General features: G+C 45.3%; 2 protein-coding genes across 3 annotated transcripts in view; both read right to left on the bottom strand.

The window, feature by feature from the left end:
• Nucleotides 1-12257, bottom strand: part of LOC308481328 (DGAT1/2-independent enzyme synthesizing storage lipids-like) — a 63231-nt gene extending 50974 nt beyond the window's left edge. Inside the window, exon 1 of the mRNA XM_081013640.1 lies at nt 12203-12257. Within this exon, the coding sequence (XP_080869766.1) occupies nt 12203-12242 (40 nt within the window). The 5' untranslated portion in view covers nt 12243-12257. The remainder of the gene's footprint in view (nt 1-12202) is intronic.
• Nucleotides 1-16744, bottom strand: part of LOC308481304 (DGAT1/2-independent enzyme synthesizing storage lipids-like) — a 33314-nt gene that overhangs the window by 3586 nt on the left and 12984 nt on the right. The window contains exon 7 of one of the 2 annotated variants that reach the window (XM_081013593.1): nt 14301-14498. The exons of the other annotated variant lie outside the window; for it this stretch is intronic. Within the exon in view, the coding sequence (XP_080869719.1) occupies nt 14394-14498 (105 nt within the window). The 3' untranslated portion in view covers nt 14301-14393. Of the gene's footprint in view, nt 1-14300; nt 14499-16744 lie in introns of those variants that run through there. 2 annotated transcript variants of the gene reach the window in all.

The following is a 16744-nucleotide window of genomic DNA, read 5'->3' as shown; positions in this document are numbered from 1 at the left end:
GTGAGGATTGGATAATTATTTTGCCCCAACCATCCTGCCTTTATTTTTGTTATGGACTACGAAGAATGCTTCACATCTGGGATTATAATGAGAAGCAACTCATAAATGATAATGTAATTGGCTTTAAAATTCCTGACACATCTATTCAAATATCTCAGATGAAGAAACTTCAGAAGCTGTCCTCCAGATTTTTAGGAACTGAAGGGGGGGAAAGAATTTCTTGGTTTGCCCTGAGGGGGAAAGGAAGCCAGGTTCAGCCAACCGGCCGCTGCTTTTGGGGGTTTGGGGGCAGCCCGTAGGCAATGAGCATCCCAAAAAGGTCTTGGGGATGACCAGAACTCTGAGGGTTCCTGTGGAGGTCAAAAGCGAGTACCCAACGGGTCTGAGGTTCCATTTGGTGCTGGCCTAACCCGGCTGTCAAGCTGTCATCTGTGGGCTCCAGTGTTTTCCAGCAACAAGCTGCCTCGAATTTCCTACTCAGCGAGCAGCAGATTTCCCAGAAAATAAAACCAAGGAAAAAGGGATTTATTATTCAAGTGTCTTTAGCATTTGGATTAATTTGGCAAACTTCCAGGAGAACAAAAAGGGAGTCTTCTCTGGAATTGGTGAATATCCTGTATAGGAACCAGGTGGCTGAAGCACTGAAGGAAACAAAGAAACTCTGCCATCGGAAATAAAAGGAGGGGGACAGGGGGATAAGAACTTTGAAAACTTTCTTTTTCAAGAAAAAGCATTCAAACTTTTATACTCCTCCCCCCTGGATTCAACTGGCGGCAGCTATAGCATCTCAGGAACTATTGGCAGACAATTTTGCTTTAATTGAATTGAGGCAAAAAGAGATGCTTTTATGATTTAGATCTATTGCGTGTCGAGGTCCCCAGGGCCACCCCAATAACTCACACATCACACAGAAGTTTTTGTTTAAGATTTTTGGCATAATTTTGGCCACAACTTTATTAAAATACAAATTTGTGAGTGGTTGCGTAGGCATTGGTTGCGACTATCTGCCCCCACCATGGGGGACAGACTGACATTCCGCACGATGCGAAAGTCAGAATGGGGGAATACACTTGGGGGTTACACGGAGCAGGGAACCTGCCCTCACCCCAAATGCAACCAGGAGCTCATTGCTATGGCCCGAGCCCCCCTGACAGAGTGGACAAGCAAGAGTTAGCTCCCAATTCCTTTAACGGAATCCCTTGCAGCAGCAGCATTAGAGGGGCAGGCATAGCCAATCCATGCCCCTCAACCAACCAAACCATAAACCAATGCCTAGCCGCCACCGAGCACTCAAGCTCGCCGCCAACCACTCACAACTGCAACCCCACCTTCAAACCCAACACAACAGAATTTAACCATGTGTCATTTCCCAACGGGGAAAGATGCACACCATCGTCCCTGAAAAGGACGGCCTCCTTGAAGGTGATATTGGGGTGCGCAATCACGGAACCACCATGAGCAATGACTGTTTTCATTGCCACCTTATTAACATGCTTTCTGGCTCCTTCAGTGGCAGCTGGACAGCGACTGCCACGCCAGGTGCGCCTCTGCAGCAACTGGGACCAAAAAACTTTCACACCCAGTAAAAACTCTGCCAATTCAGCTAAGTCCCTTTGAATTGTAAAGCGTAAAGAACAACAGTCTGTGGCAGGCAGATCGTTTTCCCCCAACTGGAGCATGATAGCTGAAGGGGGCCCTTCCAACCTCACGTGCTTCCAAACAAGGGGAAGCAATTCGGCCCACAGCATTCCACGTCTGGTCAGCCAGGACACCTGCACGTGATGAGGCAGGCCAAGACTGGGTCCAAGTCCAGACTCCCTCGCTCTGATGCTGGCCCAGTGGACAATGCTGTGGCCCACCATCCAAATGCGAACAGCCGCCACACCTAAGAAAGACAAGCAAATGTAAGTACAAGCAATCAACGACGGCTATGCACATAGCCACGAAACGCATTAGACTTCCAACGACCCATGTTCTTAATTCTTTCTACAGACAACCCCCAATGAGCTGCCGAAGTGGCAGCACCAATGCGGAAAGAATGAGGGGCGTAATCTGCTGCCGTCAAACCGCAAGCTGCAATCACTTTGCGCATTACCTTGGCAAATTGATGCCTGTCCAATGGGGCACCATTCTCGTGAATAAAGAAGGGACCCTCCCCCCGAGGCCTAAGATTCAAATATTTGGAGGTATCCTTAACTGGGCTTAACCGGGCGGGGAGCCTAAGAGTAGCACCCCTGCCTAACTGGTCTGTCTTTGAATTCCGGATAGATAGGACCACCTCTGAAGGGGATAGAGTTACGTCCTGCAAAAGCAAACCCCTAGACTCTCTGCCCCGGATGACCTCCAATACCACCTCACCTACCCTCAGGGCACCAAAAAAGGCCAAAGAAAAGGCGGCTGAAAAAAGCCGCGCTTCATATCTGGACCAGCAGACGCTCCTCAACTTCGAGCGCATGCTGGTAAGCAAATCAAAAGTTATAGGCTTTCTTACCAAAGGGGGTCGAGTTCCAAGCCTCCCCCAACCTTCCAGAGCCCTGCGCACAACAAATTTGGCGCAAGGATCCTTATTAAAGAAGGCTTTACAGAAAAAGGAGATGGCCGCTGCTTGGATCCTGAGCTTCCTGGCCGCTCGACCCAATTGGAAAAGGTGCACCAAATACTGCAGCACCTGTGAAGTAGAAGGAGATGACACAATCTCCACAGACAAAGACTGACGACAAAATTTTAAAAAGTCAGTCCAAGCTCGATTATATGAGCTCAGAGTGGAAGGTGAAATGGACGCGGCTACTCCCTGTAAGACTAATTGCTGCCAAGGTTCCAGAGATGATCCGGGAAATTTTCTGGCAGCAGATTCGCCACTGGAGCAAGGGACCTGAACCGCTCTATCTGAAAACGGGACAGAGCATCAGCGATTTCGTTAGAAACGCCAGGGATGAATCGAGCTGAAAACACAATGTTAAAGCGCAGGCAATGCAAAACAAAAGCCCTGAGAAGGGCCGATACCCTGGCTGAACGGGACGACTGTTTTGCCAACACGTTCACAACGGCCTGGTTATCGGACCAGAAACAGACTCGATGGTCCTTGAATTCCTTGACCCACAGGTGCACTGCCACTGCAATGGGAAAGAACTCAAGAAAAGTTAAGTCCCGCGTAATAGGCTCCCCTCGCCACGATGGCGGCCAGGGCAATGCGCACAAACGACCTTTCCAGTATAGCCCAAAACCCAGAGAGCCTGCTGCATCAGAATGCACTTGGAAGTCATTATGGAGGTTCAAAGTGTCCTGCCATAATGACACCCCATTGAATTCATTCAAGAATTCAAGCCATAACTGCAAATCCGCCTTTACACCAGATGACAGCCACACCCGATGATGAGGGGCACGCAAGCCGGCCGTAAGCCTGGCTAGGCGCGCACAGAATGGGCGACCGGGAGCCACCACCCTGCATGCAAAATTAAGGTGGCCTAATAAGGACTGCAACTGACGCAATGTCACCTTACATAACGGGAGCAACTCCTCTATTATCCTTCGCAAATTAACCAATTTGTCCGCAGGTAAGCGAGATGTAGATGCAACTGTATCCAATTGGATACCTAAATAAGTCAATTGAGTGGAAGGTCCCTTGGTTTTATCCGATGCCAATGGGACACCCAACTCTTCCGTAAGAGATGCGAAAGCCTGAAGCAGGGCCAGGCAGTCACCCGTGTCCCTCGCCGAGGCCAGTAAAAAGTCATCCAAAAAATGGCTCACCCCATCCAGGCCGGTTTTAAAAACGCAAGGCCCAGTCGAGAAAAGTACTAAAGCACTCAAAAGCTGCGCATGAAATTGAGCAGCCCATGGGCATGGCTTTGTCAAAATAAAATGCCCCTTCAAACTGGAACCCTAAAAGCCAGAAATCCTGAGGATTAATTGGCAACAAACAAAAAGCAGACTCAATGTCGCATTTCGCCAGCAGGGCACCTGTCCCAAATTTTCTGATCATCTTGATCACATGATCAAGAGTAGCGTATTTTACCGAACAAAGCTCCGGGGGGATAGCGTCATTTACTGACGAACCCCTGGGGTGTGATAAGTTATGAATAAGGCGAAATTCCCCGGGGGCTTTCTTCGGAACAGTTCCCAAGGGGGAGAGATGCAGATTAGCGAAAGGAGAGCCAGGAAGGGGCCTGCCATACGACGTAAGGCAATTTCTTTCTCAATCTTTTTACGTGCCACTTCATGCCTTTCCCTAACTGACTGCTGATTAACCGGATTCCGTGCTACGGGGACCGTAGCTACCGGAATCCTAAAACCAGAAGAAAAGCCTTCCTGTAAATAAGCAGCTGCCTCACGGTTAGGGTAAAACTGCAACCAATGAACCAATTCTGGAAGCCGTACCGGCGTATAAGCTAAAACCATATCCGCCTTACTTAGAAGTGCCAGCTGCTGCTTGAGGGGGGGCCGCTTTTGCAGCTTGTGACCCCCCCTTTCCCCCACGAAAGGGCCGGCGGCTGCCAAAGCAAGTGGAGCCCGGGTGGTTGCCACCACATTTTTCGCAGACATGAGGAAACCTACATGGTTGTCGCTGGCAAGAGCCTTTACTGTAATCCCAGCAATACAAGCGCTTTTTAAAACCTCTTGTTTTTGGCTTTTGAGGTTCAGGGGTCTTCTTTTCAAACTGAGGGGCCACATAAGTGGTCCATACATCCAAATCCCTCCGATCCCATTGGGCTGTGGGAATTTTTGCTGCCCTTCTTCTGAAATTCTCATCATAATCAAAGGCAGCATTCTGCCTTTCATCATAATCAAAGGCAGCCATTTTGAACGCCTTACGTATGATAGACTGGTAGACAATTAAATGAACTGCTCTCTTGGGATAACATGCTGAAACAATCCTGGCAAAACCTGGAAACAATCCAACCAGTGCTCGAAGGTTCTATCCACTTTAGAATCAGCAGCCCGTTTCTTAGAGGATAGAACTGACTTCTCTTGGGCCTGCGAACTGTCTACTGGAGGGCTCAGTTTGAACATGTCGACATAGCGACCATTCAATATCCTAGTTCTCAACTTCTTTGAAAGGTGACACCCTGGGATCACATCCCTAGCCGAATTAGTCGACTTCTTAATATCAGGCAACAACACCCCATTTAAGTATTCCTGAGTGGCCCCATATTTTGCTCAATGGGAATTGGCCTTCCGCTCCCAAATCCATTTGGGGAAACCAGAGGCCGATTCTCCCAGACCCCAATAAAATTCTGAGGAGGCCTCTGACTCAGACTCTGAACTCTGCGAAGATGTACCTGTCGATGAAGAGGAGGTGTCCCTCTGCCTTCTCTTCGCACACTTTCCGGAAGACTTCTTGCGGCGGCGTGTGCCGCCCGAAGAGGACTTGGCAGGCACGGGTAGGCTGTCCTCCTCAGAAGACTCTGATGCTGGACCCTGAAGTGCAGCGCCTGGGACAGACTGAGAAGAGGTGGCAGGTGACTGATCAGAACCCACGGAGGTACTAGGTAAGGGTTGCAAAGCTGACCCTGGCCTAGAAGACCCCCCACGCCTAGAAGGGGCCTTTCCCCGTCGCCCCCTCCCGGTTGTGCACCGAGAAGGGGTTCTGCCCTCCCGCGTGTGACTAGATGCAGGGGCTGAGCCCACATTCCGAGAAAACTGAGAATCAGAAAACGAAACACCAGACATGGGCAGATCATTTTCATCGCTAGATGCAGAATCAGAAGGTGAAGAAACTGCAGCCGCAGTGGTCACTGCTGGTTGCTGGCTAGGCCCGGCGCTACAGCGTTGGATCAGGCCATCTACTTCAGAAGCAAAGTGAACCAAAGCAGCTGGATCACCCGCCAGGCTCGAAACCAAAGATTGCAGACGCCCTGAGGCTTGACCAGTCGAGGGGGATCGAAGCAACTGAGAAGGTCCCCAAATGGTCCTTTTAGGCAGAACGGTCAAGGCAGGCTGCGCTGGGACTCTCTTCGGAGACATGATGGCTACCAAGAAAAAGAAATATCAACACGAGAAAAGAAGTTAATGCACCCCAGATACCTGGCGATCACAAAATGAACCAAAATAAAACAGTAAGCTACTTAATTAAGGAGCATCCAATTAACCAGAAGGTGCCTTTTCCTTTATTGGCCACTAGCTGGCAGCAAATTAGCTTCTCTGTACTAAAATAAAACAACAGGCTGCAATGCACAGAATGTCCACAAAGTGCCAGCAGTTAATAGTCTAAAGTATTTCTTTAGGGAGGCAGCAATGCTCAGAACGGCCACCAGATGGCAGCAATTATGAGCCTAAATAAAGCAATAATAAAACAGGCTGCAGTGGCTCAGAACGGCCACTAGATGGCCTGCGTGAGCAATTGAAGCCCGGAAAATGGCGTTCCCGCCAAAACGGAGCAGGGAAAGGCGGCTGAACACAACGGACCTGCACCCAGGCCCAAGTTAGGCCGCGTCTGCCTCCCTGCAGCCCCGCCAGACACCAGGCCTCCCCGCTTCGCAGGGAGGGCCGCCGAGGACAAAAGAAGGCCGAATCCGGCCTCAGAAAACGGCGGGGGGGGGGGCTGGGGGGCTCGGGAAAGCCTAAGAAGGCCCAGCAGGGCCAGAGGCACCCCCCGCTTCGGCGCGGCACCAGGCGCTGCCGAAAAAAGGCCCTTCGTCCAACCAGGAACCAGGCCTAGGCAGCTGCGCCCCTGCGCGGGCCGGGCGAGCGCCCCTGTGGCTGGGTGCACTTCGCAGAGGCCTAGTGCCTCCGAACTCCAAACAGCACTCTGTGCTATTGGTCCTCTTTGGACTCCTTCCTTCCTTCCTTCCTTCAAATGACCTTTCTGTGATGTCATAGTTTCCTGGTGTGGCTGCTGTGTGCGTGCAGAGGAAGATGATGTGGGGGGGAGTGGCAGTGGAGGGCCATGAACACTACAGCAAGGGTGTCACGTGGGTTTGATTGGAGTCACATGGGGACATAAAAGCTGTGCGTGGGAGTGCTTGATTGGCCATGTGTTTGGGTGGGGCCATGTTTTCTGGGATCTGTGTGCAGATTTGGTGATAGGTTGGACTTGCTGTGAAAGCCACAGACATGTCTTTGGGGCTTCACTTGGGCTTCTGCCCTTTTCTTTAGCTGTAGCTCCCACCCCGTCCCAGCTGCCACCCAGTGGTGTTTGAATACAGAGGATTTTGCACAGCTGGTTTGCTAGTGCAGATGCTCCCAAGCAGAATCCCATACTTTGCGTTGTTCTTTCCTTTAAGGAATATCCCATCATTACTAATGACTGAACTTTACAAAACTCTTTGTACTTGAGGAAACCATAAACGTAGACACCCCAAAGCCTAAGCCTTGTCATATTCTGACATTAAAGTGAGCAGCAATTATTACATGAGAGCTTGTAGTCATTACTGAGGAGGCAGGTTTAGTCGTTATTTGAGGACTATCCCTGCCTCCGGGTCTGGTCTTGTCCAGATTGATACTGGAATCAGCAGGGATACCCACTTGACCTGAAGGTGGTGCTGTGCAATGCCTGGTCAATGAAGCATAAGACCACTGCCATCCATGACTTGATCATGGATGGAGGACTTGACCTGGCTTGTGTAACAGGCCTTGTGGGTGGGGAGGGGCGGTTTGCAGTGATTTTTAGGAAGTCATTAATTTGCACCAGGCATCCTATTGGGAAGACCTAGTTCTCTGAGTGCATGTACTGGAAGTTGGGCAATAGGGGCAGTACAGGATTCCTTTTGGTGTACTGACCTCCCCGCTGCACCAAGGATTCCCTGCCCGAGCTGCTTCAGGTCATGGCAGATGTTCTCCTGGAGACACCTAGTTTGGTTGTCCTAGGGGATTTTAACATCCATGCTGACATGACCTTACAAGGGGCCACTCAGGACGCATGGCCTCTATGGGGCTGTCCCTGAATAAGTCTGGCCCAACTTATAGCCGCGGACATACCTTAGACCTGGTGTTCACCTCTATGGATGTTGGTGATCTGACACTAAGTCAAAGTGAAACTAATGAAGTGCCATGGTCAGATCACTTCCTAGTGCAACTGGACTTCTCCGCAACCCTTCCCCTCTGCGGAGAAGTGGGACTGAATCAGATGTTCTGCCCCCAGCACTTAATGGATCCAAATGGCTTCCAAAGAGTGGTAGGGGATGCTTTATCCCATGTTCATGGCCTTTCAGCTGATTCCCTGGTGGCCCGCTGGAATGTGGAGTTAACTGGGGCTATTGACTGTTTGGCTCCGAAGTGCCCTCTCCAATTGCATGGAGCCTGGACAGCCCCGTGGTTTTCCACAGATCTGAGGGCAATGAAACAATCGCTGAGACGACTAGAGTGCCAGTGGCGGATAACTCATTCTGAAGCTGACCGGACATGGGTTAGAGCTCAGTATCAAGTCTACCAAGTGGCGATAGCAACGGCGAAGAATACTTTCTTCACCGCCTCTATTGCATCTGCAGAAAACAGCAGCAGGAGACTTTTTCAGGTGGTTTGCAATTTAGCGGAACCACCTGCTCCATCGGGGCACAGTACGGGCCATATGATCTCCTGCAATGATTTTGCAAAGTTTTTTGCAGGTAAAGTCGTTCAGATTCAGGAAAAGGTAGACTCCACCGTGGGAGCAGAGCCGGGGCGGGAGAGTGCTAGAGTCCTGTCTAGTCATGTTGCATGGGATCAATTCCAATCTGTTACCTCTGAGGATGTGGACAGGATGTTTAGACAAGTGAAACCAACTACCTGTCTCCTTGATCCTTATAAAAGCTAGTTGGGAAGGGCTGGGCGATGGGCTTTGCGGGGTGGTGAATGCTTCTCTCTGTGAGGGAGCCTTCCCAGACCTGCTGAAAGAGGTGGTCATTAAACCGCTTCTTTAAAAAAACAACTCTAGACCCAGCCAATATGGCCAACTATCGTGCAGTCTCAAATCTTCCACTCTTGGGCAAGGTGATTGAGCGAGTGGTTGCTGAACAACTTCAGGCATGCCTGGAAGAAGCGGACCATTTGGATCCCTTCCAGTCAGGATTCAGGCTTCATCATGGGACTGAAACTGCCTTGGTCGCACTGGTCGATGATCTCCAGCAGGCTAGGGACAAAGGTGAGAGCTGTTTCCTAGTTCTGCTGGATCTCTCAGCGGCTTTTGGTACCATCGACCATAACATCTTCTGGACTGTCTAGAAGGGCTGGGAGCTGGGGCACAGTTATACAGTGGTTCCGCTCCTTCCTCCTGGGCCGTGTTCAGAAAGTGGTGGTAGGAGATGAGTGTTCAGACCCCTGGGCTCTCACTTGTGGGGTGCCTCAGGGTTCTGTCCTCTCCCCCATGCTTTTTAACATCTACATGCAGCCATCAGGGGGTTTGGGTTGGGTTTTCATCAATATACAGATGATACCCAGCTCTACCTCTTTCAACCAGTGAACCAGTGAAGGCGATGAAAGTCCTGTGTGAGTGTCTGGAGGTGGTTGGAGGATGGATGGCAGCTAACAGATCGAGGTTGAATCCTGACAAGACAGAAGTACTCTTTTAGGGGGACAGGAGGCGGGTGGTTGTGGAGGACTCACTGGTCCGGAATGGGATAACGGTGTCCCTGAAGGACCAGGTGTGCAGCCTGGGAGTCATTTTGGACTCACAGCTGTCCATGGAGGTGCAGGTCAATTCTGTGTCCAGGGCAGCTGTTTAACAGCTCCATCTGGTACGTAGGCTGAGATCCTATCTGCCCGTGGACTGTCTTGCCAGAGTGGTGCATGCTCCAGTTATCTCCTGCTTGGACTACTGCAATGTGCTCTACGTGGGGCTACCTTTGAAGGTGACCTGAAGGTGACCCGGAAACTACAACTAATTCAGAATGTGGCAGCTAGACTGGTGACTGGGAGCGTCCACCGAGACCACATAACACCAGTCTTGAAAGACCTACATTGGCTCCCAGTATGTTTCAGAGCACAATTAAAAGTGTTTAAAGCCCTAAACGGCCTCGGTCCAGTATACCTGAAGGAGCCTCTCCACCCCCATCGCTCTGCTCGGACACTGAGGTCTAGTGCTGAGGGCCTTCTGGCGGTTCCCTCACTGTGAGAAGCCAAGTTACAGGGAACCAGGCAGAGGGCCTTCTTGGTAGTGGCACCTGCCCTGTGGAATGCCCTCCCACCAGATGTCTAAGAGAAAAACAACTACCAAACTTTTAGAAGACATCTGAAGGCAGCCCTGTTTTTAGGGAAGCTTTTCGTGTTTAACAGACTACAGTATTTTAATACTTTGTTGGAAGCCACTCAGAGAGGCTGATGAAACCCAGCCAGATGGGCGGGGTATAAATAATAAATTATTATTATTATTATTATTATTATTATTATTATTATTATTATTATAGCATAGGAATCAGATGACACATTATCCAGATTCCTCAGTTTTTAGATCTCTGGGGAAGAATGTAGACAGAAAAGCACAGCATTTCTTCATGGAGACCATTTCTGCTGACTCAGTTGTGAACTGGAAATAATTATTCATCCTGCATTCATTCTCTTTTTCTAGCAAAGACTTGGTGTGAAAGTACCTTCATCTGCACTAACTAAACTATTTCACCTTTTGCTACTATTTTGTTTATCAGTTGTTTTTACCTGCTTTCCTGATATACAGTTTTATATTTTAAAGCATTTTTTCATAGCTTATAGCATTGTTTTATGTCATATTTTACATGTTTTATGTAAAAAAGCATGATTTAAATTTAAATAATTTACCTGGTATCCAATACACAACATGATGAGTTAATGAAAAGCACCCTCTCCCCGTCTCTAAAAAATATCTAGCCACAAATAAGGCATAGCCGAGAGGAGCAACTCCATGATGATAAATAATAATCCCTGGTCCTTTAGGGATATGTTCTATACCAGTAAGTTCATAACCTGAAAATAATACAAAATGCAACAAAGAAATATTGCAACAATTATTGGCGGAAATCAGTGTGGTTCAGAAAAAAAATGAAATTTAAGATCAGGTTAAAAGCTCTGTTATATGGTTTTGAATTATGGAGCTGGAGGAGACTCTTGAGAGTCCCATGGACTGCAAGAAGATCAAACCTATCCATGCTTAAGGAAAGAGCCCTGAGGGCTCACTGGAAGGACAGATCCTGAAGCTGAGGCTCCAATACTTTGGCCACCTCATGAGAAGAGAAGACTCCTTGGAAAAGGGAGGGAAAGATGGAGGGCACAAGGAGAAGGGGACAACAGAGGACGAGATAGTTGGACAGTGTTCTCGAAGCTACCAGCATGAGTCTGACCGAAGCGCAGGAGGCAGTAGAAGACAGGAGTGCCTGGCATGCTCTGGTCCATGGGGTCACAAGGAGTCGGACACCACTAAATGACTAAACAACAATGACAATATGCTCCAGCATTCTGGATGCTAGGTTGTCATCCACACGGATCAAGACTTTCTCTGTGGTGGTCCTTTAATGAATGAAGGGATTTCTCCTCTCGCGGAATGTTCCTTCCTTTTGAGCACAGCTGGAAACATTTTTGCCCAGTCTTTGAGTGAGCTAAAACTGTGTTTTGCTGTTTTAGTCTACTTTAAGCTTTTATATGGGGTTTAGCCCTTGGGATGGTTTAATATGTTGTTTCAACACTTACAGTAACATGAGACCTGTGGGAAGCACTGAGTACATATAAAGAGTCCTATGGATCAGGCCAAAGGCCTCTATTTGAGACTATCCTGTTTCCCGCAGTGTCCATCTAACTTAGTAGCCATCACCAAATCCTTTGCTGGCATATTCCATCGTTTGTGTACATAGTTGCTAATTGTGTGCCTGTGAGGTGTAAACAACATTCTCCAGGTTTCTTTTGGAGAAGAAGCGTACTTAAAATGTGGTTTAAATGTATAGTGTTTATGCAACTACCAGCCAACCCTTTCTTTTGTAATCTGTCTTATTTATTTATTTTATTATTTATTTATTGAATTTATATACCACCCTATACCTGGAGGCCTCAGGGCAGTTCACAGAACCACCTTAGTTTCATACTTCACAAAATGCTTTGTTTTTCTTATTACATAAATAAATAGCCATGCCTTTGTTTTGATCCTTATGTAGCCAACCCAAACTTGTAGCTGTTGTGACTCTGAGGGGGGTTCAGAGGTCCAGTCCTGATTCACTGTGGCAACTATTGTTCCAGTGCTTCAAGCCTGAAATTCTGATCCTCAGTCCTATGAAATTATAGTGACTCATAAGGAAGAATTATTGCTATGAAAGAAACTTTTACTCACCATGCCATATCTTTCCATATATATTTGTAATATGAGCCATAAATTTCCTTGGTTTTTCCAAATTTTGCTATCAGGACCAGTTTCTTGGTGCTTCTTCATCTTCATGTAAACATATAGCCCAAATGAGCAAGCACAGCCAGCCAAATATATATCTATTATTAATGAACAAAGCAAAATCAGAAGCTTATGAAGCCACCAAGGGTGAACCACTGAGATCAGGTATTCTTCTAAATAAGGAAAACTAATCAAGTTTTGCAGCATTTGATTAAAGCAGCTCATTGTTTCCTGATCTGAAGCACCAAGCGTATGCCAATGAAATAAATATATGAAGTGAAATTTTCTTCAGTTGTGATGCTATTTCCCCCACTGTTTACCTGGAAAACAGAAAATTCAGTACATTGGTTTGATCTGTATGGTTTGATCAGTATGTGGATTTCATTAACACCTACTAGGTTTGAATACTGAATCTCAAGTAATCATCCTCAGTAATCAATCCTACTCTAATAAACTTGACCAGCTACTTGTGCTCTAGGCATTGTCTAAGATCTCCAATACCATCTGTTTGATTGTTTGGTTAAATTCTGCCATGCTGATTTTTCTGCAGGCAGCTCATCAAAGAGCTTCTTCACTCGTTGCTCCTGCAGTATGCTTTGCTTTCTCAGGAGCTCTAGAAATTCTAGGTTGACATACTTTGCCATACAGTGGCATGTAAGAAAATGTGTTCTGCAGTTGCTGTGCCTCCTTAATTGCTAGGTACACCCACACCTTCAACTAAGCTGGCGTGGTTTTGAAATGGGCTGGCATACCCCATTAAGTTGATATCCACCCTGCATTGTTGAAACTCTCACTATGTGGGCAGTGAGAACTTCAATCAATGATGCTATCAGGATTACAAGAATGGATGAATACCACACAAAAATTGCAAGAAGTATGATTGATTTCCCATGACTGCTTAATTGGATATTTTCTGTAGATATTTCTGCATGTTCTATTATTCTAGCATCATTATTTTAGTAAAAGGAACTAGTCACTTTGAGGAATTTTGTCAAAAAGCAGGATATAAATCTAAATAAATTAAATAAACCATTTAAAGACTAAGAGGCACACTGTGACTAAACTTCACCAAATTATTATTTCCATGGCACAATCTACATCCATGACACCTTGCAAATGACCATAATACTGTGAGGCGTCATAAAGAATATCTGCCTCCGAGCTCTGTAATAACATTCCTCAACACACCCAATGATTTTCAGATCAAAAGCTTGGCCTTTGTTCACTGGGCCATACATCATCTTCAGAAACAAATGGCCAAAAAATTCTTGAATCCTGATCAGCCTACTCTGGTATTCATAACTGAGGCTATGGAAGAAAGAAATCAGCTAAGATGGGAACTTGAGTCTTTCAGGAGGTAAAAGATAAAGAAGATATTGTGTGTGTGTGTGTGTTTACGTGTGTGTGTGTGTGTGTGTGTGTAAAAGCCTGGTTGCTCCAGTCACTCTGGGCAGCTTAGAACATAAAAAACCACAGCAACACATCATCAATTAAAAACTTCCTGATGCAGGATTGCCTTCAGATGTCTTCAGAAAGTTGTGTAGTTATTTATCTATTTGATATCCAATAAGAGGGTGTTCAAGGGGGGGGGCGGTGCTACTGTGGGGCGGGCACCAGACCCAGATTCATAGTTGAGTTGGCTGTTTTCATTAGATCAGTCACGAATTCCAGCTATCCTTTTGTTTTCTCTACTTTTCTTGCTATAAGTTTAAAATGATTTGCATTATAGGGCTCAAATCTTGGAGCACCCTTTAATAAGCATAAAAGAAGTGCCACTGTTTTAATACAGGTAATTTATAGACATTACTCTTTCACATGTAATATTATTTCATGTTTCAGTTAAACACTCGCCTTCCTGTTATACTGTTCGATTCTACCTCTACTAGTGCAAGTTCCCCAAAAAGGGGAATACTGGGTGTATTGCAGGATAGGGCAGGAAAGCACTTGTACGTCTTCAAAAACGTAGGACCTTCTGCACACACAGCAGGTGCTGAGCCACTGAGGTAGGGACCCTTCCAGATAATTAATAAACAATCCAGCACAATTCTGTGTATATCAACTTAGTTTTAATAACATAAGTATTAATGCTTCCTATTACAGACACCTTCTCATAAACACTGCAACTGTTTTATATGGACTAGTTAGCTTTGTAATGCTTATCAAATCGTTCTGAAAGAGCTCTTAATATATTTCCTGGCCTTTTTTGGTGTTTATCCCGAAGATTTTCAAGTGCAATCTTCGCCTGTTGATAGAAAACCAGAGGAATACATTGTGTTAGAGGAATAGATTGCAAAATAGGTATTCACAGTTATTAATATCTGTGAGGAAAAAGGTAAAGGGATCAGAACCAGAGGCAACCCATTTATTCCAGCTATAGAAGCACAATATGTGACTTCTTTCTGGGACTGCAACTGACTTTGTACACAGAGATGTGCTGCATGAGAGTCCTTGTCTCTCAACCCTCAAAAGTGGTTTCTTCAACATGGAGGGTTGGGCCAGAGCAGCCAGGGTGAGGAACCCCCCACTAGGAAACTGCTCATCTCTCAGTGAATCCAGCCCACTCTCTTTATGTTTACCAAGAGCACTGTATGAGAATGGCAGAGAAACAATCAAACATATGTGCCTTGGGCTGCTTTGTACACAGTAGTTACCTTGCATGGTTGTTACAATGTAGGATAAAAGGAGCGAACCTCAGGACAACCAAGGCATAACCCCTTGCAGAAAGAAATTTCTTATCTGCCCCTTTAAACAGGCAATCAAAACCTGAAACTTGATGCAGCAAGAAAACAAGCAGAAAGTGCTTGGAGAAGGATCAGGCATACTAAACAATGTTCCCACCCTGTTCCCATCAGCCACCAGGACCCTACATGTTCCTCCCCTTAGCCCCCTCCCTTTGGGATTCAGATTCCCAAGTCTTCCTTTGCTTGGACTCTGTCTTGTGTGGCGTGGGCTCTGTTTCGCACGTGTGGGCAGCTTGGGAAGGGCGCAAGAGGGCAGTTGATCAATGGCCCCAAAGAAGCTCAGCTCAACAACTTTTTATGCGATTGACCAAAATTTTCATCAGGTGCAATTAGAATAAGATCTATTATTTGATTATTGATATAAACCTCCAGAATGTATTTTGTATAGTCAACCCTAAGATAGTGGGAAGAAGAAGTCCCATTGCATGAGCAGATCTCTCTTTGTACCATATAGTTTTTCCTATTTAATTAGTCTCAACAAGTTAAGGGGAGGGAAAATTGAGTGATGGGCATAATGCACAAAGGTATATATAATGAACCCTATATCAGGTCATATAGAATGAAGAAATCAATATGTACAATACAGTTTAGAGCTGAAAGAGAGAGAAACCAAGAGGAAAAGAAATATTCTGCTTATATTATATTATATTATATTATATTATATTATATTATTATTATTAGAATATCACAAACTCAATACTCTATGACAGTCAATGAAGAAATTAGTTGGATGATAAAAAAATGAAGCAGACATATTTTAAACACGCCAATAAATCAAGAAAATTGTTAGTGTGGCAATTGAAAAAAAGTGAACAAAGAAATTTTATAAGCAAAATTAATATAATGGGAAAATTACAGAGAAGATGAAGGAAATAAGAGAAGCATTTGTGAAATGTTTCTCAAAACTGTATAAGAAAGGAAAGGAAAGGAGTTTTAAAATAGAGGAATATATACTGTAAAAAATAGTAATCTGCCAAAAATAAAAGAGGAACAATTTAAATACTCAAATAACAGCTCAAGAAGTTTTAGATGCAATAAATTGGACAAAAAGTGGTAAGTCTCCAGGACCAGATGGATTAACGGCAAAATATTATGAAAAGTTAAGTGAACCATTAGTAAATCCATTGAAAGATTTGATGAATGAGATCTTAATGACAGGTGAAATCCCCGGAACATGGAAAGAAGCTTATATAACATTGATCCCAAAACAAGATTCGGATTTAATGCAAATAAAAAATTACAGGCCTATTTCATTATTAAATAATGGTTATAAATTATTTGCAAACATATTAGCGAATAGGATGTAAAAAATCGTAGGTGAATATATACATCAACATCAGACAGGGTTTTTTCCAGGCAGACAAATGAAAGAGAATATAAGAAATATTTTGAATGTGATAGAATACCTGGAGGTAAAAAATGAAAAAAAAAGCAGCAACGATGTTTATAGGTGCCGAAAAAGCTTTTGACAATGTTTCCACTGTATTTTAATACTTTGTTGGAAGCTGCCCAGAGTGGCTGGGGAAACCCCGCCAGATGGGCGGGATATAAAATTATTATTATTATTATTATTATTATTATTATTATTACTATTATTATTATTATTTCCTGGGACTTCATGAAAAAAATACTTGAAGAAATTAATTGTGGATATAAATTTTTAAAAGGGTTACAAGCAATATATTCAGAACAAGCTGCAAAATTAAGTGCAAATCAGGTGATAACGAATTAATGTAAAATACAAAAA

The sequence above is a fragment of the Podarcis pityusensis genome, assembly GCF_964106645.2.
Source record: "Podarcis pityusensis genome assembly, chromosome: 7".
Taxonomy (NCBI): Eukaryota; Metazoa; Chordata; class Lepidosauria; order Squamata; family Lacertidae; genus Podarcis; species Podarcis pityusensis.
Note: the sequence above shows the minus strand (reverse complement) of the source record. Positions and strands in the feature narration are given on the sequence as shown.